This window comes from Microchirus variegatus (genome assembly GCF_963457635.1).
Source record: "Microchirus variegatus genome assembly, chromosome: 2".
Taxonomy (NCBI): Eukaryota; Metazoa; Chordata; class Actinopteri; order Pleuronectiformes; family Soleidae; genus Microchirus; species Microchirus variegatus.
Window position 1 is genome coordinate 8,992,031 of NC_139803.1, and position 24,723 is coordinate 9,016,753.

Here is a 24,723-nt window from a genome sequence, read left to right on the forward strand (position 1 = left end):
TGTGCAGGCTGTGACCCCACGCCTATCGCCCTATGTCAGCTGAGATTGGCACAGTGACCCTCATGTGGAGGATAAAGCGGTAGAAGATGAATGGATGGCATAATAAGTATTGTGTGTCATAAAAACCCAACAAAAGATGGTATTTTAATTAAAAATGTGCAGGTTGGAGTTGCAGTGTTCCTCAATCCTTGTCCTTATAGTTTCAAAAAATATAGTTTAGTTAGTTTTCCTTAACTATAATAACTAGGGATGTGAATCTTTGGGTGGCTCACGATTCGATTCCGATTCTTAGGATCAGGATTCGAAAATCCAAAATCAATTCTCGATTCAACCGATTCGATTCTCGATTCAAGAATTGATACAGTGCAGTGTGTTAAGGCAAATTATGGCATCAAAACAATACAGTTTATATCAGATAACGTGATAATGTGATCACACAAAGGCAAAAAAAAAAAAAAAGTTAACATTTATTCATTCAAAACAAATAATACTTACTGACTGTACAAAATATAACTTGCATAAATAAAAGCTGAGGCTAGCTGCCTTTTTCGCCCAGAAGTTACAAAAATAAACTGTACAAAAATAACACAAACTGGTGTTTTGATTGTTTTTTCAAAATAGAAACTTTCCCCCACCCCTAATAATAACCCTGCTAACCGTTGTTTCCTCATTCCTCTTTACTTTTCCCTCTTCTCTCTCTTCCTCTCCTTTATCATCCTCCTGTTTTACACAGCACATAATCCCAGTTTCTTACACATATTCCTGTCAAACACAGATGTGTTATTTCTCTACCTGATCATGAGGTCTGTTTCACTCCTGGGTTTTGTATTTCAGTTCTGTATCGTCATAAATCCACATTCTGTCAAAAGATGCAGTGCACCACTCTTCTCTTTGTCAAGAACTCCTGTCAAACATACACAAAAAAAACAGTAGAGTAGATCAGGCTCCGCCCACTCCACCTGCACAGGCGTGGGCCAATTATCTGTGATTGAGTGGAACATTCATCCACTGAAACACTGATTGGCGGATTAATAAATTGTGATTATTTTCACGAGTACAAAACATAAATCCACATAAAGCCAGATTTTCTAGTTTCTGTATTCTGTTAAAGGCACTGTGCGATGTTTGTGGGTCGTATATGACACACATTTGTCTTATTTCAAAGAGAAACAAATGCTATTACTGTGCACACGTTTGATTTTATGCACTCTGAGATGCAGCCGAGATGATAAACGTGTTTATTTTTTTTATTTAGGGACAGGTTAAATGTGTCCTCACCTGCTGTTTAATTACTGGCTGCATGAAATGTGTGGCCCAGATAAATGATTTCTAATTGAATGGTCCTGACATAAAATATGTGTTCAAATAAGTATGCAAAGAAATACAAATACATAAAGATCATAAAAGACTAAAGCTGGGGTTTGACAGCAGAAATGTGCAGCAACTTTTCAAAAGTATAGGCACTCATCCTTTACAGCACTCTTTGGACTTACTCCAGGGCGTATGTGAGATTTTAAATAATAAAATAAAATAAAATAAAATACAAAACCCCCAAAAAAATAAGTATATAATAAATGTTTATTTTTTTATTTAAAATTTAGATGGAATTTATTTTGTGTGAACATGTTCATGACAAAATCTTTGTCATCTGTGGAGTTTTTGCACGCTGACCCCTTTGGTTATGGCTTCTTACACATTATCTTTAGGTGATACACTCCAGGTTTGACTGTGTAAACACACACACACATACACACACACACACACAGGTCCACCTGGTGTCTCTCATAAACACATATACTCACTCATGCAGCCACACTTTCCTCCTGCGGCTCGATCTCTACCTGTATGCACACACACACACACACAAAAGTCTGTTTCACCACTCGTATGTGGACACATCTGGAGGGCCAGGGTTTCCATTAGGAAAGGACGTCACAGACGATGATTTGTCACGCTCGTCTGTGTGTGTGTCTGTGTGTGTGTTTCTGTCAAAATGTGTTTTCATATAAGAAATGGCAGTGTGTGTCTCTCTGATGTCTCGCTCCTTACTTCTCGAGATGGCCACTGTTGACAGGGGGGTGATGAGGAGGAGGAGGGGAGACATGACAGTTTCTGAGTGTGTGTGTCTGTGTATGTGTGTGTAGCTTTGTGAGGACCAAGAAAGATGAAGAAACCAGAGGGAGTGAGGACATTTTAGTATCTTTAAAGACCTGGTTTTAGAGTTAGGGTTAGAATTAGGTGTAGGTTTGTGATGGTTAAGGTTAGGGTAAGTGGCCAGAGAATTAAATATGTCCTGACTATGAATGCTGCACACCCTGTGTGTGTGTGTGTGTGTGTGTGTGTGTGTGTGTGTGTGTGTGTGTGTGTGTGTGTGTGTGTGTGTGTGTGTGTGTGTGTGTGTGTGTGTGTGTGTGTGTGTGTGTGTGTGGGTGTGTGTGTTTGTGTGCGGCGCATGTTCACACAAGAGATCATTAGAGAATTGTACAGACGAGCAGAGGCCATCTCGTGTTTTCTCTCGACCCAATCGTCGGCACAAAGGGAACGAAAGAGACATTCTCTTACACAGCACACTGGCACACTTTCTGACACACACACACACACAAACACATCCAAACACATAGGTTTGTACAGCTATTCTTATAAGGACTCTCTCACTGACTTTCATTCACTTGAAACCAAAGCATGTTCCATAACCTATCACCAATGAGGACCACTGGTCCTGACAAGGTCAATGTTTTATCCTGTAGTAAAGGTCCTAAAGAGGTCACACACACACACACACACACACACACACACACACACACACACACACACACAATGGCAGGCTCTCTCTCTCTCTCACACACACACACACACACAAACACACTCCCCATTGTTTCCAGACAAAGGCCTCGATTCTGCGGCTTTGTCGTGATTCCACAAAAGACTCCTTTAGCAGCGAGAGAGGTCTTAACTGGAATGTCCTTGGTGATTGGGTAAAAGAACTAACATTGTTCTGCTCTTTTTTTCCTCCCCCCCCTCCTCACCTCCCTCTCCTCCCTCTGTGTCTTTCTCTTTCTCTCATCCAGGAGAGGATGCTGCACTCACTCACAGACAGACAGTCACCCCCCCCCCCTCTCTCTCTTTCCTCTCTGTTGTGTTCTGTGTACACTGCTGTGGAGAAGGATGTGTGAAGGTAGTGCCAGTGTCATGTGTGGGCTGATGATCACAGAGCCAGAGCATAAGAAGGGAACAGGATCAGGCAGCGACAGTGCAACAGAGGTGACACCTGTCAGGTGATGAGTGCAAACTGAGGGAAAGTGGAGCTGGCTTTTTCTCTCTCTCTCTCTCTCTCTGTGCAAAAATCTACTACTATCTCTTATTTGATCAGTTAGTTTGTTCAGGATATTTTTACAGACAGATGTTTTTCCCCCTTTTTGTCTGCACAGCACAGTTCAGCTCTGCTCTGCACCATTGTTACTAGGGACAACTGGAAATCAGATGAAGCACTGACCTCAGACAGTGATAGAGACACAGGTAATGGCTTCCTGTTTTCACAGACAGACGTGAGTCATCGCCAAGATGGCCGTGCGTGGGCCTGTGTGCATCCATGTACGAGGCCATGATAGTGCACGTACGGTAGAGAGAGAAGTTGATAACAAACCTTTGTGAATTTCATATTACATCTCACGTCTGTTCTTATCACATTGTTTTGTTTCTTTAAAAAAAACACAATTCATCCTGTTTGTTTCCACTCACGTATTCTTCGACCCTCCACAGCACAGTGGTCATTACGGCCTCACAGCCTTTGGCCATGTTCTCTCCCTCCATGGTTGTGTTTTGGTTTTCTGCAGCAGCTTCCTGTGCTCGTGCAGCTCTAAAATGCCTGTAGGTGTGAAAATGGTATAATAAAAGTGAACAAATAGTCAGAGATGTGCATGCTTTATGTATGTTTTTGGGGTTAAAAGTATTGATTTAGCAGATGATGATGAAGAGGAACGAGGTGTAAACCTTATTATAACAGTTCACATAACCCATTATATGAGGTCATTAAATTATGAACAAAATGTTTTATGGGCTGAGAAGTTGACATTTGTGATGTGTGTTGTTATCGTTAATTAGACACAGGTCTACATATTGATGTAATTGTGTGTATATATCAGAAAATGTCAATAAATATATTGTTCAAAAAACAACCACCATCTCTACCATCCTGCCAAAATTTGACTTTATAATAAACTACAAAAAGTCGTTGTGGTCCTACGTGTCATTTCCTTCTATTGGGGGTTAAATGTGCAGAATTCCATCCATTTTGTACCGCTTCATCCTCCACAATAAGGTAACAGGAGTCAGCTGACATAGGGCGATAGGCGGGGTCACACCCTGGACAGTGTCTAATTTACCTAATCCCCATATTGCATGTTTTTTGGACTGTAGGCTGGAGAACCCGGAGGATAACATGCAAACTCCATGCAGAAAGACCCTTGTTCCGACCGTAAGAAGGGCAACCATCTTGCTGCAAGGGCAAAGAGTGTTAACCACTACACCAACCGTGTGGCCCTGTGCAGAATTCAAAGCCACATATTCTTCAAAAACCCTCAAGAAAGTCCACCCTCTGATGGCTTTAGACGACATTTTCTCTGTCGCTCCTTTGTCTCCAATCATGGGAATAAGTAGTTTCAACAAGTGGGTCACATTCCCTGTCACAGTCACTCAGTTATATTACGTCCACACGGGTGGAACTGCACAGGACGCACGATTTAAGGATGATTAAATCTATATGAAGGGAGCAACACTTTTTCTCTTTAACCCAGAAAAACTAAAGAAAACCTGTCTCTTTTCCCCTCAATTTTTCATTATCCATCAGCGATGCCACTCCATTTGTCACACGGGAGATGAAGGAGCCAGTTCTTTGACAAAGATGGTCGGGGGGGGGGGTCACTCTCTGAGATCAAGGACTCGGCTCTTTGACTGAGCTCCTGAACCCTGAATCAAAAAAAAAATCACCAGGTGAGATGAAAACAGGCTCTTGAGTCTGATGAAAAACTTAAGGTGTTTCACCCTGAGGCCACGACACACAGTAGAATGTGGCTGTTGGCACAATGTGCACTTTTGCTGATCCGTGTGAAGAAGGCGTTCATTTTTAAAGCTGCACACGGGAGAAATTATAGGCCTCTTAGATTACATAAGAATACATAAAGTGATGACCATGGACCACGGGAGACGATTCCTCTGCACAACAAGTAAACAGTCATTTATGACTCAGTATAATTATCTAATTTGAAGTGTTTTTATATACAGCTTAAAAATATACCCCGTCCTTGAACCCAGATTGATACTGTAATCCCAATGTGTGCTTCTTCTGTAATTTTACATTTGAATTATGGAGCTAAGCTTCGTTCAGATCTGTCAACTTAATCCCTTATTTTAAATTTGCTTATAAATTAAAATAAAAAACTTTAGCCAGAAAGGAGTATAAATAAATGTTGACTTTCAGCAACTATACATTTAATTTATGCAACTTTAAAGTCCTTAACAACATCTACAAATGCAAATGCACTACTTTGTTGAGTTTAATGTGGGAAAATGGGGAAAGTAAAGGAAAGTATAACTGCACAGTCATGGAATATGTACAGTTGAACTGTAATAATGCTGAGTCATAGCTATATCTATGTCCTTAAACCTCATCTAACGATGTTTGTTTTTAAACTCCATTTGCTAAACTAATCAGGAAATGTGGCTTTCTTTATTTCACATATTTTTTTTAGTATTAATACCAGGCAGTACACACACCATACTGTAGTCTTATCAATAATTCATTTATCGGATAATTTATTCATTTATGACCTTATCAGGGTTGTCTGGATGAAGACGGTGGATACACACACACACACACACACACACACACACACACACATCCCCCCCCCCACACACACACACCCTTCTGTCTCTGTGCTGCAGCTTCAATAATAACGACGTCCTTCAAAAAGACGTCTCCATATAATGTCAATGATATTGCTCTCATTTGGTCTCTTCTAGGACCAGGAGGTTTTTCTACGACTCACTCAATAACTCTGTCAAGGAACAGGAAGTGATCTGTGATAATTGCACCAACAATTTTAAGTCAAACTCTAAATATCATCAATATCTTCACCTTTGAAGAGCAGATGTCTCATCCAACAGTGAACACCAGCTCATCCCCTCAAACACATGATTCAGAATCCCCATATTTTAACACAATAAACAGAAAAAAATGCATTATTATCGCATGGCATTCTATGCTATGCTATGGTATTCTATAGTATTCTATGGTATTCTATAGTATTCTATGGTATTCTATAGTATTCTATGGTATGCTATGCTCTTGTATGGTATTCTATGGCATGTTATGGTATTCTATGGTATGGTAAATTATTGTATTCTATGGTATGTTATGGTATGGTTAATTATTGTATTCTATAGTATGTTATGGTATTCTATGGTATGTTATGGTATAGTATCCTATGGTATGGTAAAGTATGGTAATCTATAATATAGATTACCATACTTTGCATATTATGCTATGGTGTGTTATTCTATGGTGTGGTATGCTATGCTATGATATGTTATGGAATGGTATGGTATTCTATTGTATGCTATGGTATAGTATAGTATCGTATGTTATTCTATGGTATGCTATACTATGGCATGGCATCCTATCGTATCCCCATGGATCTCATATCCCTGTGATAGTCCTGGTGCACTGACTCTCATTATCTATACATTAATATACTTGTATTTCTGGGGGGAAAAACAGTCTAAATGAAAACATAGACATACATTTCTTCGACATGTTCTTCCTGTTTTCTCCAGAAGAGGTCACCCTCAAAGGATTTTGCAGGACCACTCATCAGTTTATGAAAGGACACTGATGATCACACATCCACTCTTTACAGTGACCACTGTTAACATCTATATCGTACAGAGTTGGGGGAAGAAAATCAATGGTCGTCTTCGCCCGACCACAAAGCCTCTTTCTTTTCTCCACAGAGTCATTAGTAACATCATGTCCCCTTGTTTGTCACAACCCGCGCAGTAGTGGAGATGAAGTGTCCCCGCGGTGCACAGGATCATTGACATTCATGGGGCCCAGTGTGCACCACTTCTCATTAAAACCACTGACATGTTAAATGAGGGAGACGTTAACGCAGTCTTACGGTCGTCTCTGCGTTGTTACAAACCTAACAGCTTACAGGCGACAGGCAGAGTCCAAACACCTTCATCGTCCTCTGCCAGAGTCCCCATCTCACACGGCTAAGTAGGTAAATGTGATTGAGTATTGATCTGAGCTGCACTGGTTTAGTTTTAGCCCATTGGTCGTCTGAGTGGAGGACGACACAGAGACAGAAGAGTTTAACCGTCCTCGGAGAGAACCCCCTGACGCTTTGATGACTTCTCATTCACTCAATTATCTAAAAATATATTCCATGGCACACTTTTCCACATTCATTCATTCATTCATGACCTTCAGACTCCAGAGGAGCAACAGCACCACTCGGTGGACAAAAGAGTGAAGGACATCCAGTGTTTACCATAGTGCAATGTTTGATTTAAACACCAGAAAACCCCAGAAAAGTGATGATCACCAGTTATTTTCTACTTACGTCTCATTAAAATTTGTTCATAAAAGAACTACCCGGTCACCAAGGGGACAATCATGAAGAAGCTCAACTGTGAAATTAAAAAATGACAATGTTTGTCATGATATTCCATCAAAAAGTGAAAGTGTTGAAAATAGACAGCAAAATATAAAAACAACATTGAAATAAAAAAATGGCATGGTAGCACATGAAAAACTGTCATAAAAACACTAAACATGCTCATTAAATACATCTAAAAGTGTGATTCATTCAACCGTAGGTGGTGTTATTATAAAAATATTACTCAGTGTTCATGACTATAACTAAGAATCATTATTAGTATTATAGTCTGTCTTTAAACAGCTTATGGGAGAACATCAGTTATGTAGTTTATCCGTTTTAATCCAAAACAATGGAAGCATATTATAACGTCTTATTTCTAGAGACAGAATGAATCAGAATGTTAAGATGTGTGTGGGACATAAAAGGAAGATGAATTTCAACTTTATAAAATAGTATTAAAATTATGTCAGACAATAGCAATTCACCTGACCTAGATATTACTATGAAAATAACATAATATGACTGTAATGCTGGAAATTGCCTGAGAGATAAGATGATATCACCATATTAAGGTTGGTATTATGATATTAAGTAGCATTGTAACAATAAAAAAAAAGACCATGTGTCTATGTTGCACTTTTTAAAGCTTTTTTTATTTTCTTGTTTACAATGATTCTATTTCCTGTCACTTTGTCAAGCACAAAATCATCAACTCCTCTCCATTCAAGCCGAGGGCTCATGTCAAAGTCTCTCTCTCTCTCTCTCTCTCACACACACACACACACACACACACACACACCTGTTCGCTCACTCTGTTCTCCAGCAAAGCAGCATCCACAAAGGATTGTGGCGGCACCAGTCGAGAAACTGTATCATAGCAACACCGTAGCAACGACGCGGCTCACTGCTGGAACAAAAAACAACAACAACAAACAAACATAACAAAAAAAAAGAAGCCTCTGCTCGAGTCGGCCGCTGTGTGTTTTTGAAAGTTCACATTTTCAGCAATATCAATATGATAATAACACTCTGAAAAGCTATGAAGTCTGGATCTGCTGGCACAGAAAGCGTCATACATACTCTACATTATATATATATATATATATATACACACATATATGTATATATACATACTGTACACGTCGCTGTACGTCGTATATCTAAAAACACAGATACACGCGTACATCCACGCTCGCACCCACGCATGCAAAGTTTCAACAACAAGCTTCCCAGAAGCAGTGAAATGGTCACATGTCTTAGACATTGTATTAAAAAAACAGTGATGCCATAATACAGAAATATAATGACAATAATAATAATAATAATAATAATAACACTTAATTTAGATAAGATTAACACTGAAAATAGAACTATGTCAAACAGTGACATCCAAAAACTCTGCTTCCTGTGATCCGGATCCCTTGTGTACTTTTGCGATTTTCCCAAATACTAGCGCACTTTATCACAACGTGAACAACTGTAGTGCTGTCATGTACCAGTAATGTACTAGTGTTTGGGCATTTTTCTATGGAAAGAGCTTTGCTTTTAGAGCACCGATAAGTGTCTTTACAGTCAATCTGTAGAGTTATTAAGTGCAGTTTACATAATCTGTCAAAAGTGGCGTTTAATCTAAGCTGTAATCACAAAATAAAGGTTGTGTTTTGTAAACCTAGCTGTTTCAGGAAAACATCTGAGATGAATGTGGTTCTTTAGGTTTCTCAAAATAATGAACTATTTTCTACTTTTGCAAGATATCGGGTGTTTTGGAGTAATAAATAATCTCAAATACTGACTGTATAAACTTTAAAAATGCATATAATTCAGAGCCAATCCCATGAAATGACATAAGAGAGCAACTGTTTGCTCTATGGAACGAAATTAATTAGTGACCTGTTGTTTTTAACGATGATGACACAGACTTACAGTACATTACAAAAGAAAAGATGCTCCTCTCTGTGTAACTCAGTACAGAGGCTCAGCAGCATGAAGACACCAAAGTCAGTGGATGATCTCCCCCCTCCCCTCCCTCAGTCTCAGTTTGTGGGTTCACACCTTGGCCTCAGTGCTCGTGTGATCCAGCGCCTGTAAAGAAAAAGAGGAGCGGATCCTCTGGGCTTCGTTCACGCACAGGTGACCATAAGCTTTGTTGTACCATTCTGGAGATTTCCCCCTGTAACGACAACAGAGAACACATTAATAAACAGCAGCTGTGGATGACAACATCCACATGATGAGAACACTTCTGCCCTCCACACCTCAGGTCCACTCTGGAGACATGCGTGAGCCTGGTCCTCTCCGTCCCGCAGGGCTCCAGGAGGTACTGCGACTCCAGCACGACCCCCCGCACGGCTCCCATACGGGGGCTGTCGTCGTGTTCGATGGAGACGCAGACCAGCGCGCAGCAGCCTCTGCACAGGTCTGTACGCCACGATCTGGGGGGGGAAAACATGCAAGATTTGTCAGATATGATGAAGCAATGTGATATATTATTTAGTTATTTATTTAATTTTACTTGTTTAAATAAGAAGGCACTCTCAAAGACACTAAAAGGCTTTTAGTTTTCCTGTTTTGTTTAAACTATTAGTAGTTTATGTTTTATTTGTGTGATCCTGACCTTAGTACCACATAGTCACAGTCGGGTTGAGGCGCCATGTTTTGACAGGAGTACTGGTACACGTCTGTCTGCTTGTCCAGTATCTCCAGAACCTTCTCCTTGTCTTGGTCGGCGTGCCACAGGGGGCGCTCTCTCAGCAGCCGCTGCAGCACCTCGCCGGGCGCCGCGGGCACTTCGGTGGACACTCGCCACCGTCTTAGAGGGTTACCGTCTCCCACCTGAGAAACCGACATGTGGTCATCATACCATAAAGAGCTTCATCTTTTGTATTATGTATAATTTGAATGGATTTATTAATGTTTATTTTGACCATCATAACAAAAAAACACATAAAATAACAATGCAACAAAAAAAGGATGAAGTCCATGTTTATTCAGTCCTAACCTGATTATTCTTTTCCTACGTAAATTGAACTTCAATAAAAACAAACATACTACACTATAACTATACCATATTATACTATAACTATACTATAACATAACATACTATAATATACTGTACTGTACTATACTATAACATAACAAAACATACCATACTGTACTGTACTATAACATATTATAACATAACATACTATACTGTACTGTACTATAACATAATACAACATACTATACTATACTATAACATACTATACTATACTGTACTATACTATAACATAATATACTATAACATACTATACTATAACATACTATAATATACTATACTGTACTGTACTGTACTATACTATAGTATACTATACTATACTATACTACTACTATACAATTATAGTATATATATAGTATTTTTAAGCATTTTCCTAAACTGTATAATACTTCCTCTTCTCTTGATTTCATGATCCAAACTGTTTGAATGTACACACACATAAATTACTTGTTTACTGTCTGTAAAAAGGTAATTTTGTGTAAAAATGTCATGAAGATTCTCTTACTAAAATAAATCATGTTCTATTCCACATTCTGTGTCTATTACCTTTTTAAAGGCCAGCTCCGTGTTGTCAGTAGCGGAGCGCGACACCCAGCCTTTGCTCTTATCTTTGGCTTCTTTCAGCAGTTTCTGCACCAGGCGTTCTATGTGAGCATGGTAGGAGCCTTCCTCGTCCTCCTCCTCCTCCTCACACTCGTCCACGTCCTCCTCGTGAGACTTGCACAGCTCGTCCAGCGGGGGCACCATCAGCTCAGCCTCCATGTAGGAGTTACGGGACTGCGTCACCATCTCCTCTGGGATCTGGTGTTAAATCAGACCACACATCAGTGTTTGTTTGAAACAAAATGTATTCTACAACTTCTGTTATTTATCATTTATCTTTATCAGACTTTATCACACAAACAACAACAAACTGCTGCAAATTAAATGGGAAAATCCTGACCTGAAACAGATGCTGGCACTCTGTGATCATGTGTGCCAGACCCTGAGTTGCAGCCAAGTTCTCATTCAGGTCTTTCTGATCTGGACGCCCTGTGGTGTATTTCCTCTGGATCGACCTTCAGGAATAGAAATTTAACAGAATATGATTAATGCAATCTTTATATATTGCCAACACAGACTTATACACAATAAAAACCCAGTTTTTCTAATGTCCACCTTGGCGACAGCGCGTCGTTCTTCAGGATGCTGAGGTGGAAGAGCGAAGGTCCCAGACAAACAGCCAGGTTCATCGGGGTCATCTGGTTCTCCTCCACCACAGAGGTGACGTCGCACAGGAAGCAGAGCAACATCTGCAGAACCTCCCTGTTCTCGTCCGGCATCAGCAGGATGGCCGCTCTGACGGCCTGCAGCCTCTGCTCCTTTGGGACGTCTAAGGAGAAAGAAGGAGGGGGTATTGAAGAGGAATGATGGATCAAAGAAAGATATCTGACAGCTGACAGTCCAGACGGAAACAAGGACTGGTTTCCAGGCAGGGAATCAAACCATGGACTTCATGAACCTTAAAGGTGCAGTGTGTAACATTTTTGGACAGTTTATTTGCAGAAAATGAAATGATTATAAGTGTATAATGTCATTGAATGATTAAGAGAATCGTTACCTTCTCTAGACTTTGCTCTAGACAGGTTTTGAGCATACTTCCTGTTATTCTGTGCTGAATTATATATTTTTGTTGTTAAGTTTGAGTTTTATTTACATCAATCTTTGGATGGCCTTTTTAGTTTTTAATGGATTTAATAGATCATTTTGAAAGGAATTAAGGAATTATGCGTCCAAATCCAACAGCACCACATTTTAGTGTAGTCTTTAAATGCACACATTAACATTAAAAATATTAAATCAACAGAGTGAGAAGAGAATGTTCAGTTCCTTAAAAAAATATTGTGTATACAGAGACAGTATATACACACACACACACACACACACACACACACACACACACACACACTGTGGTACACTGACACTTCTTCAAATATAATCTTGTGTCTTAAAAGCAGAAAGACCCAGTGTGTGTTCACACTTGCCCACGGGCGACTCACACTGGTAAATATGCAGGAAGGTCTCTCCGAGCTTGCTCGTTAGCAGAGGCTCAGGCAAGTCTCTGAAGAACTGTTTGACCATGTCGGCCACGTCATAAGCCGACTGATCCTCGTAGCTGACGGCGTCGGGCGACAGCTCGCACTGCTGTCTCAGAGCCTGGATGCGAGACTTGACGCCGGATTTGCGGAACAGTCCGACCTGAGAGAGAGGGGAAAGACCGAGCCAGAGGAGAGATGAAATATAACAAGAATGATTTCGATAACAATAAAAGAACAAGGCTTCATGTCAGCCCCGATGAGGAGGAGAATGGCCGCTGTTTTCTAACCTGGTCCAGACAGTGAGCTCTGAGGTGGCTGAAGGCCTGCTGTAAACACAGAGGGAGAGGGAAACCACAGCGCTGGACGTGCACGATGAGGGGAACGCCGAACACACTCTTCTCTTTGTAGTCCGGCACCTTGATGCGCTTCATAAACTTGGGCACAGACCTGGGGGCGAGGAGATAGAAAAAAATAAAATGAGGAAAGGGTGTGGGAGGAAAGCGTGGCGTGTGCTTTCACTGTTAACTGTGGCTTCATGTCGATGCTGGTCAGGATTTCCCCACTGGGGATAATAAAAAGTCAAACAGGCCTTTTTGTTTGTTCACCAAACAAGGATGTGCTTGTGTTTGCCTCAGTTTCCTGAGTTTTAATGGACGACTGGAAACAACAAGGCAGTGAGAGTGAGACAGGAGGTTTATTCATGTTGTATCAATGAGAATACTCGCAGAAACGTACTTCAATTATGTGACTGCTAAAAAAGTATGAGTCAAGAGGTTGAAACCCTGTTTTAACTTTAAAATCAACTAAAAATGCAAATAAAACACAACACAGGCTGGAATAAAAGGAGCTATAGTTGAAAGCTGGAGTAAAAAGATCTATTGAGCTGGCTCTCCTGATATCTAAGGTGTGTTCCAAACTTTAGAGGCGTAAGTAACCTACTGTACTCACCATGTCCAGCCGTGCTTGTTGGACATGGAGTATTTCTCCATGATGGCGGTGAGCCTCAGCAAAGAGAACTTCTGCAGCAGACTGAGCTGACCTGCTGACTGGCTGCTGATCTGCAGTGAAGACGCCGGCTGGTTGAGATGATCAGAGGTTCTGAAACTGGGCCATCGTAGTCTGCGGGTGTGGAGAGGATGAATTAAATATAAGACAAGGTGAAAAAAGAAAACATAGTTCTGGCTTCTCATTGCTATTATCATCGCCATCTGTCCTTTCTGTGATCACTAACTGCTGAGACACAACCATCATCCTGGTCCCAAACTGGACAAAAAAGAAAATACACGTCCTTTGATAACTGCACTGTGTTCATGATCAGAGCTGCTCACCGTGGTCTCGTCAGCGAGGCCCCGACTCCAGAATCCCGCCTCTCCCGGCTGGTCCCTGTTGAGTCAGTGTCATTCAAGGAGACACCGTCTCGCTCCCCTTCGCTGGGAGTGGTCCGGCCCTCCCCTTCCTCCTCCTCCCCCTCCCCCTCCGTCTCGCCCTCTGGCAGAACGCTGCGGCTCCAGTGGTCCACGATCTGCTGCAGACCGCTGACGTGCTGTATGATGTCGTCCAGGTGAGGGAACAGGTTGTCTTCCTTCTCCAGGTCCAGCAGGTCGCCGGTGCTGGCGTACAGGTGTGAGCCCGGCACGTTGTCGTACACGCTCACCCGGCTGCCACGCGGCGCCCCAGGACACGGGGGCTTGGAGAGCGGTTTATCCGACCACGGCTCACCCAGGCCGTTGTTGCTGGGTGGAAACGAGTGGGTTTGAGTTTGATTGCTATTGTTCAAGTCACCAGGGGAGGGCGTCAGGCTCTCTATGGACAGAGCTTTTGGAAAGGTGCCTGGTTTGTGGTCTTTGGGGATGTGAATGAGAAGGTTTTCGTACGAGTGAAACTGGTTCCTGCCAAACTGGCTCTGCCCGTCGGTCCTCTTTCCCTGCGACGGCAGCTCCATGTCCTCCAGGTACATGCTGCTTCTCTTGCTGGCAGTGCGCGGTTTCGTAGGCCCCGCCTCCATCTTATCGGGCGCCGCTAACTCACTGCTGGGACTCACAATCACTGTGGACTCGTCTTTACAATCACCAGTAATGGTGACAGGAGAAGTGTCGCCATCAGTCTGTTTAGGGCTGAGTTCTAATTGGTTGATGGGCGTACACTGGAGCACCTGTAACGCCTGAGGCTCCTCCCCTTGTAACACAGGCTCGCTGATGACCAACGGCGGCCTGCGACTTGAGCTCTTCCGCCTCGTGGACGGCCCCCACGTGCGCATAACTTCCATCCGTCGCAGGAACTCTTTGGCTTTGCTCCGCCCCCCTTGGCCCGGCCGGCTGCTTTTGATTGGCAGGGAGTTGTAGTGCGGAAGATCCCGCGGCGGCTGATAGGAAGCGGACAGGGACGCCATGGATATGGAGTCGGGCATGGCCGAGGCGGAGTCCTCGCTGTGCAGCGAGGATATTTCCGCGATCTCCTGCTCGCTGAGGTCGGTCAGCACGCTCTCGCTGCTCACCGTGCTGCGCAGCCCCTCCTCCTGGCCCGTCGGGCTGCTTTCGCCGCAGGTGCCGTCCAACAGGAAGTCCTGCAGGCGAGACCATCGTCGGCTGCTCCACTCGAACGTCCACCGCTTGCTGATGGCCAGAGGGTCATCTTCATCAGAGTCATCGCCCTGAGTGTGGACGAATCAGGAATTAGCATTTTCTACTTCCATTGAGTTCCATCCATACTTTGGTTCTTTTATTGATTTCTTTCTCTTAATCCACGTATCAACTTCTTTAAGGGTGGGATTATGTCAAGAATGACAAGCAGAGGGCTTGATCTAAAAAAAATCTAAGGAGTCAGTACTACACTCTTAGAAATAAAAGTGCTAAGTAGAACAATATAAGGTTCTTTGGCTTGTCCTCATAGGAGAACCCTTTTGGAGGGTTCCACTAAGAACCATTTCAAAACCTTTTATTCAGGAAAGGGATTTTAAAGGGTGTTTTAAATGGTTCTTACTGGAACCATTAGTGTTACCAAGAACCTCAGCCCTTGTAGAAGGACCATTTTGGAACCCTTATTTCTAAGAGTGTAAAAAATGTCCTGATTTACTCACTTTAAGACAGTAATCAAGGTTTTTCTCATCAGAACTGGCCTTCTAACCTGGATCAGCACTACTTGTGAAGTCACTAAAATGAAAGCAGATGAACTTACTTTCCTCCTGGGGTGGCTGACGTCCAGTTTCATTGATGCACACTTGTTCAAAGTATTTAGACGCCTGCAAACACACAAACAAAGCCACATAGGTTGATGGTCTGTTCACTCTCTTATCACACTTTCTCTTTCCTGTCTAATTCACGCTCACACAAGCTCTCTTTATTCCCACCTCTTTCATCTATTCTGACACTAAATGTCTATCACGTTTTCTCCAAAACTTAAATTTCTCCTCCCATCCTTTATTTTTAGGCTTCATCCTCCCCCACTCCATCTTTCACTTCCATACCCTGGAGTGCTGGGGGCAGTGTCTCTCTCTTCAGTCTGAACCCACACTTCATCTGACACGACATCTCAAGGGATGTGAGCAGCAGCTGGATAAGGAGAGCTGATGGGATCTTTACACACCACGTTTGAGGGTTTGCCACCTCTCTCATTTGCACAATAATATACATCTTTTCTCGTATACACCTTCTTTTCTGAGCTGTCATACAAACTGGTAGAGCAGAGGTTGCTTGTTGCTACATATAAACCATAAACACACCAGGAGAAAGCAGCAAGCTATAATGTCAACTGTTGAAAGTACACAGAGGAAGCCATTATTGTCTCTAAAAACCCTGTATTTCTTATGCAGCACGGCACAAACAATGATTTTGTTCTTACAAATTTAGACTTCTGTGCTACACACGCTATATATTACACAACGTGAAGTATAAATGTCTGCAATTCTTGAAAACATGAACAAGTGAGACGTGTTTTTGTGAGACAAATCTAAGGGGATGTGAAGTGTTTTCTCTCTATAATTACCACACGCTGCTCTGGCATAGACACTGGGGAGATGGAGATGAATGAGGAAAAAAAGGGGTGTAAGCAGGGGGAATTTCAGTGAGATTTTTGTGAGATGGTAGATGTGTGCAGAGATACTGAAAACACACATCTGGTGGAGTACGCTGACTTTCCCCCTCTAACTCCCTCACCCTTCATCCCCCTCCCTGCTGCCCCCCTGAGGGTCTCTGCTCTTTGACTGTGGAGATCAGAGCGTGGCAGTGGGGAGGGAGGTGACAGGATCAAAGGCTGGCCGTCTGAGTGTCAGACAGGGATGAGGGAGTTCATTAAGGTTCACGGTCAGAACACTAATGATTAGTGGTTAGCAGCAAGCCACGGGGATGAGCCGGTCTCTGTATGTGTGTGTGAGTGTGAGTGTTTAAATTTACATTATGTGAGAAATGTGTGATGTATTTTGTAGATAGATAGATAGATAGATAGATAGATAGATAGATAGATAGATAGATAGATAGATAGATAGATAGATAGATAGATAGATAGATAGATAGATAGATAGATAGATAGATAGATAGATAGATAGATAGATAGATAGATAGAACGATCGATAGAACGATCGATCGATAGATAGATAGATAGATAGATAGATAGATAGATAGATAGATAGATAGATAGATAGATAGATAGATAGATAGATAGATAGATAGATAGATAGATAGATAGATAGATAGATAGATAGATAGAACGACATATAGAACCACAGGTCACTAGAATGATGGAACCATAGGACGATAGAACGATGGGAGATAGATGGATAGAAAGATAGAACAGTTGATAGAACAATGGAATGATAGAACAATAGATAGAGCAATAGATAGATAGAACCAGGTCAATAGATTGATTGAACAATAGGACAATAGATAGATCGATAGAATTATCAATAGGTAGAACGATAGAACGATAGATAGATAGATAGTTAGAGCGACAGAACCATAGGTCGCTAGAATGATAGATCGCTAGATTGATAGAACACGAGGACGATAGATAGAACGATAGAATGAAAGAACGATAGGTAGAATGATAGATAGAACCACAGGTCGATGGGATGATGGAACCATAGGACGATAGATAGAGGTTCTGCCAGTGTCCTCACCGGCATAAGGGCTCCACCAGATCCCGGTCCAAGAAGTCATGGTCCCTTTTCACTGAAGAAATGTCAATTGGAAACTGGGAATCTGTAGAATATTTAGAGAAGAAGAAAAAGAAGAAACAAAGTCAATGAGATACTGTGTTTTCCATCTATCTAATAATATAGTGTGACGTTTATGACACAACCGATGCTGCGCTGCAGTGAACAACACCTGTCATCTGCATCTGCAGTTTACAGAACACATAAACAAACATTTTTTTTTTTTCACAAACACCAAAAAAAATGACTCAAGCCTTTTATTTTGGCGATCCTCTGTGTATCTAGTGGCAGAGTGGAGATACAGCCGCCACAGAGTCGCAGAGGCCCGGCATCTGTAACCCGACATTACTGGAGCTCATGGCACTTTCTCTGAGCAGTGGTGTGTGTGTGTGTGTGTGTGTGTGTGTGTGTGTGTGTGTGTGTGTGTGTGTGTGTGTGTGTGTGTGTGTGTGTGTGTGTGTGTGTGTGTGTAACTGCTAGATTTTAAGAGCTACTTTGGAGATTACTGGGGCCATTTCCTGTTTGTGCTTCAATGGCATGATGGTCATCACATGAATGAATGAATGAATGAATGGCTGTAGATTTGTCCAGAAAGACACAGAGAGAAGTCAGAGTAAGAAGAACGAAAGAAAGAAAAGCTCAGAACATGCTGAAGGAAGAAGAAAAGTGGTGGGCGAGGTGAAAACGGAGTTAACGGAAGAAAGGTGGAAGACAGAGAAAGAGAGAGAGAAGCTGTGAGAGTCCCAGCAGTGATAACAAGGCCTTTCTCATGACCCCTCCCTTTGGACAGGAACTGAGGACTGGAAATAGAACGCAGCGGCCGAGACGACAGGGATACGAAGACGGAGGGATGAGAGAGAGAGAGAAAGAGGATGGAAAAAATAAGACAGCGAGGGAGAAACAATGGAAGCAAGGCAGCAAAATAACTCTCGCTCAATATGAGTGTGTTACCTTGATAAAGCTGGGCATATTGTGGAAATCCTGCAGCTCTAAGCCAATCGCAAGCCTCCTTGGCCTCAATCTCTGTAAATCAAACAAATAAAGCAGTTAATACATGATTACACACATAAAGTAGATGGTGGGTATTTGTGGTTCTAACATGAAAACACTAAATTAAGAGTGAAGGACAAAAACAACCCAAAAAACATATTATTCCCCCAATGTATCATTTTTAGAATTTGTGGAAGGGAATTAAACTTCCTCTGGGAAGTCAGAGGAATGATGAGTTCCCAAAAACCTGGAAATGAGTCAAACATTGTCTGTCAAAGTAAAAAAAAAAACCTGCACTTTGAAACGACACAGATGCAAATATAAATTTAACAGGCCTTGAACGCGGCACCACGCCCCCATTAGCTGCTGCCGGCGCCGGCATCTTGACATGTTTTACGGGCATTTTGTTTTACGACTTTTTTCCACTTGCATATGAATGTATGTCGTATATAAGTAGTGTTTACTTGACACAACACTGATTATAATGCTGTTGTAGAGCTGCCATTTGAATGAAGCCATAAAAAATTTATTTTCAGCCATTTTTTTCATTATATGTGAATGATCTTCACCAGAAAAATAGTGAATTATGTCAAATAGTGATCCCCAAAATTCAAACTATCAGCTTTATGAACAGCCTGTTGTCCTCAAACCAAATTGTAATATCAGAGAGGAGCAACATATTCACATGAAGCTAAAATTATACAACCATAATCCTCTTTTATTTGACTTAAGAAGTCATTTTTGACTTTGAAAGAAAAGCTATTATTGGGATAAAGAATAAGAGAAAATATCAACTTGCACACAAAGTTATTATATAACACATTCAGTCGCTGCTCTTTAAAAACACTCACTTTCACTGCTCTCATTCATTGGGTTAAAAAGGTGCTGCAGTGGCAGTGAATGGGAGCGACACCGCAGAAACACAGGGGACAAAGTTCAGCACGGTAATAAAAATGTTTCAAAAATAAAAGCCTCCACTTTCACCATCACAGATGAGAACGGTGACAGGAAACGATCCCGCGTCGCCACAGTCCGGCAATTACAACATTCCCTGCATAGCTGCACCGTCTAAAAATCATCATCAATGGTTTCAAACGCCAAAAATACATTTTTGTTTTCTCCGAGAGGCCGAAAATAGACGAGGAATTTCACGAGGAAAAGGCACACGCGGAGAGAAGAGAGAACTTACTTGAAGCCCTCATGGTGCAGACGAGGACACGCTGCTGCTGCTGCGTCTATGTCCTTTACTCAGACTGAAGTTTCCTCTGCATCCCAGTCGCACATCCATTCTCTACAAAGCCAGCTCTCCATCAGCTCTCTCAGATCCTTGTGTTTACAACTGTGCCTCCCTTCAGCAGCCTGCCCCATGCAGGGTTTCTCTTCCCTCTAATTTTCCCTCCACAGCCTCCTCTCGTGCACTTTCCACATACAATATCTCTTTATTTTTACAGCTCTCTCTCTCTCTCACCTATTCCTTAAATCCTCACACGTTCATTCACCTGCTTTCTTTGCTTCTACATCCCCAGATCCAACATAACTCCACATCCACATCCTGCTGCTGCTCACTCTCACCCATGACGTTAATGCTTCATCTCAACTGCCCTCGTCCTCTTCCATAATGTTACGACTGAAGCAAAAACCAACCAAATCCAGATGTTGCCCCCAGTGAGTCAGAGAAATGCAAAAAAAAAGGGGGATGAGACAGGCAGACACAGCTGGGGAGGGACAGAGCTGTGAGAAAACCACAGGGAGGAAGCCAAACCTCATCACATCACATTTTTTCTAAACACAGCACAACGTCGACGACACAAACTATTCCAGATTTCTGTCACAGATCAGAATTTGAATCACAAATTCTGATTCTGAAATGTACAAATTGTACAAAGGATTAAATTGGGATGCATTAATGAATAATAATTATTATTTTTTGAGAGCCACAGAGTCTTTAAAAATGAGTTAAGACACAGTTGGGTTTGGTCTTTTCACTGTTTTTGTTGCTGAATGATTAAGATTAAGCGCTGGTACAGACTGGTAATACAATCTGATGCATAGATGGATTATAATAAACTGTAAACCCATACTGTACACCCTAATCTACAAATGGACTTTCCTGGATTACGTTACAGCATAAGAACATTGTTGTTTGTGTGTGTGTGTAAAATGCCACTGTGTCTTTATGTTTGTGCCAAAGCGGCAAATCCTGGGTCACTGTGGGAACAAAGCGCCACTGTTCTGTCTGTGCAGAATTTAATCAAGAGATTAATTAGTACACAAACACCACTATTATTATTATGAGTGGACCACAACACACACACACAGTCAGACAGAAACTAATCCGAGCTGCTGCACACTGGGCTTTTGCTTCGGGTCTCTTTCAGTCACGCTGTGTAGGATATAATATGACAACAACTGGAACATCAGCAGGGAAGGTCCACAGTTGGTATGTGCATCACTGTGTATGTGAATGTGGACGTCCATGTGTGGAATAAAGGGGTTGTAAGGTGAACATGTAACACAAATACCCTACTATCCTTTCTTTTTCATGACCACGTCTTTCATTTGACTAGATAAACCCAACCTTGACTCTCTGACAACCCTTTTTCCCCCTCATATTTTGTCTGTGTGTAAGTTCTGGCTCTCAAGGACCCTAAAGTGCCTCGGATGACATCAGTTCCTGCTCTGCTCTTGGATTTCCCATGTGTCCAGAGCGGCATGTGAGCTAAGAACAGCAACAGGAAGTGCTCGGACGAGAACAAAGCTGGCGTAATTGTGGTCGGAGGCCCGCGCTAAAGAATAATGACAGTGTTTATCAGACGTATTATTAAGTTAATTTCACCGTCATTACGTCGTGTTTGAAACTTATTTGTTTGACTGAGTCCTTTCTGTCAGAAACAGTTAGATAACTTGAAGAGATAACAGTTAAAAGACTGTGTAGACATGGACACACGGACACACACGGACACACACACACACACACACACTCACACACACACTCACACAGGAAGTCTGGAAAGCAGCCATATTCCCACATAAGCTCAAGTACTCAGTTCTTCATGCTTAAAGGTCACAAAGAAAAAAAAAGGTTGTGGAAAAGTCAGAGGAAGTGATGTGAGAGACAGAGGGAGGATGTTAGAGGATGTTGCAGCATGTGCTGTCTCGTGTAGTCCACAATCCTGTTTTTCCCTCAAACACAGACTCTGGGAGTTTAAGAGTAACTTAACAATTGACCTTAATAACTAACATCACTGGGATTTTATATATGATTGACGATACATATGATTGGATTAGGTCTGTGTCTTGTTATGCTGCGATTTCTCCAGCAGAGGATGTTAAAGTAACACGTGACAGTAATACTTTGACATTTTTGTTGAATTCTAACATGAATATGGTTAAATTAAGAGGTTATTTTTCCACTTTTTGACTTGAGTGTTCATTGATGGTTGAATGAAATTTTTTTTATTCCAGATTAAGCTTTCAGAGAGCTTAAGTCGACACTGAAACCAACACTAACATGGTTGTTTCCTGATTCCATACACACTGATTATGTTTACAATATAGCAGGTACTATGTGAACAATGCAAACAGAATCACATACAATTTCCCTACTAATACAAGTCAAAATGTCTACTTTATGCATTTCATTATGGAAGAATAGTGTTGATCAACAAGATATAACAGGGGTTTTTCACCTTGTATTATGAGTGTTTTGAGTCCTTAACGTGACACATTTGGCCCCATTTCCACCAAATATTCCAGCAGCTTTAATTTCCCAGGAGCTTAATGTCCAGCAACTTTCCAAAATTTCCCTCCAGCAAATTGGGGACAAAGTTGGTCCTCAGCCAAAGGAAGAATTCATCAGACAGACAGATGTGGCCTGATTCAAAGACTGGAAAAAGACAGCTGAAGACACTGTTATTAAGACAATCTTTTCAGTTGTTTTATATGATGTATGTTTATTGTTGTGACTTTTTTGTGTTCCTAAGTTGCAATTTCTACTAAAACTTGAATAAGTTTTTGTCTCCTTCGCTTCCTTAGGGGCAAATATGACCTTTATGTTTATCTACATGCGGCATCATTCATTAGTCAGTTGTATAACTGTGTTATTTTGCCTTTTGGTGTTGGGAATCACAGGTTTAAAATGTAATTTTAAGTTAATCATATTGAATATAGCTTTTAATTGTCAGCCATCGGCAGACATCATCAACCTCATTTCTGATGGACTAGTTAAGTCTAGGACTGAGGTTAAATTGTGGTTGTGGTTAAAGTTAGTTTAGGTTGTCCAAATGAGTCCTTAGAAGAAGAAGAACTGTGCAAACCTGGGTGTGGATGAAATAACAGCAGGAGAAGAGGAGGAGGAGGAGAGTGTGAGTGAAAGTTAAATAAGTGATACAATCACACAGCACAGGCATAAACTTGCTCCTCTATTCACATTCCACACCTGCCATAACTGTCTCGTCTCCATCACTGTGAAATTTGTGAGGAGGCAGCACATGCCTGCCACAAGACTTTACATGTTTCATCGTGGTTATTCAAGAGGAAAAGCAAACAATACAATTTCTTCTATTACAATAACACAAAAAAGTCTCCAACCAAAGGAAGATAAGAGATTAAGTAGTTAATATTCTAGGCCAGAATCACACCCACACTCCTCTGCTGTGTTTCATGAACACTCGGATGTTCCGTTTACGCCCCGGGAAACACGCATCATGTGACAGGAAGTTGAGGAAGTCAACTATGGGATACAAAGCTGATGAGGTTTTGCTTGGAGACACAAGTCAAAAACAATAATACCACAACTCCTGCAGGGCTTGTTGTGATTTCTTTCACATTCTTCTCCTCATATTATGTCCAACAGAGAAAAGAAGTAGGAGTTCTGACAACTTCATGTGTGCGAGCTCTTGCCAATAAAGTGTTGAAACAGAAGATATAAACACAGTATTTTACTTTGAGAAGTCATATAGTATTCAATTATAGTGGTAAAGAAAAAAATAATGCTCAGTCAGAGACAGAGATGGTAAATAATCCTTCCTTCCTAAGATGGAAGGTATTATCTTACATTGTTTGAAATTAGTATCTGTAAAGTTTGTAAGGCAATGGTTGGTAATTTAACTAATTAAATAAATAATAAAACTTACAACAAAAGCATGAGAGTGTCTCAGTCACTAGGTAGGTAAGAAGATGGGAAGGTAGGTAGGTAGGTAGGTAGGTAGGTAGGTAGGTAGGTAGGTAGGTAGGTAGGTAGGTAGGTAGGTAGGTAGGTAAGAAGATAGGAAGTAGGTAAGAAGATGGGAAGGTAGGAGGGTAGAGAGGAAAGAATATAGGAAGGTAAGTAGGTAATAACATAGGAGGATAGGTGGTTAAGAAGGTAGGTAAGTAAGTAGGTAAGAAGATAGGAGGGTAGGTGGATAAGAAGATAGACAGATGGATGTATAGTTGGATATAGAAGAGACTAATCAAGTCAAATTCAGGTCATAAACAGCCTCTTTGCTATATAAACACAATAATATGCATTTCTACCTTGTGCCAGTCGCCGCAGCAGAAGCTGCCGAGCAATGATGCGCGAGAGGCGCAGGGCAGAGCGCCGTCGGGGGCTGTCGCCCAGCCTCAGGTAGTGGTCCTGACAGTCAGGCGTCATGGCCTCCAGGCAGGTGCCCTCATTGGTGCTGTCACCGTCACAGTCACTCTCACCGTCATTACTGCCGCCCTTGGCTCTTTGATCCACACTACTGTCCTCCTGAGCACTCTGTATATCGTCCATACGACAGATAACGTCTTTATCTTTGCCTGCTCCTACTGTGTTTGCATTGTCCAGAC

General features: G+C 41.7%; 1 protein-coding gene across 1 annotated transcript; it reads right to left on the reverse strand.

Moving 5' to 3' along the window:
- Positions 1 to 9,329: 9,329 nt before the first annotated feature.
- On the reverse strand, positions 9,330 to 24,559 carry LOC310924272 (stAR-related lipid transfer protein 13-like). Its single transcript, XM_083885950.1, has 14 exons — positions 24,427 to 24,559; positions 18,871 to 18,942; positions 17,884 to 17,965; positions 15,948 to 16,011; positions 14,102 to 15,423; positions 13,722 to 13,892; positions 13,061 to 13,220; positions 12,735 to 12,933; positions 11,854 to 12,067; positions 11,639 to 11,753; positions 11,242 to 11,496; positions 10,276 to 10,493; positions 9,917 to 10,093; positions 9,330 to 9,831 (listed from the first exon to the last, which is right to left on the reverse strand). Exons 1-14 carry the CDS (start codon positions 24,542 to 24,544, stop codon positions 9,708 to 9,710), a joined length of 3,291 nt encoding a protein of 1,096 aa, XP_083742076.1. The 5' UTR covers positions 24,545 to 24,559; the 3' UTR covers positions 9,330 to 9,707.
- Positions 24,560 to 24,723: the final 164 nt, after the last annotated feature.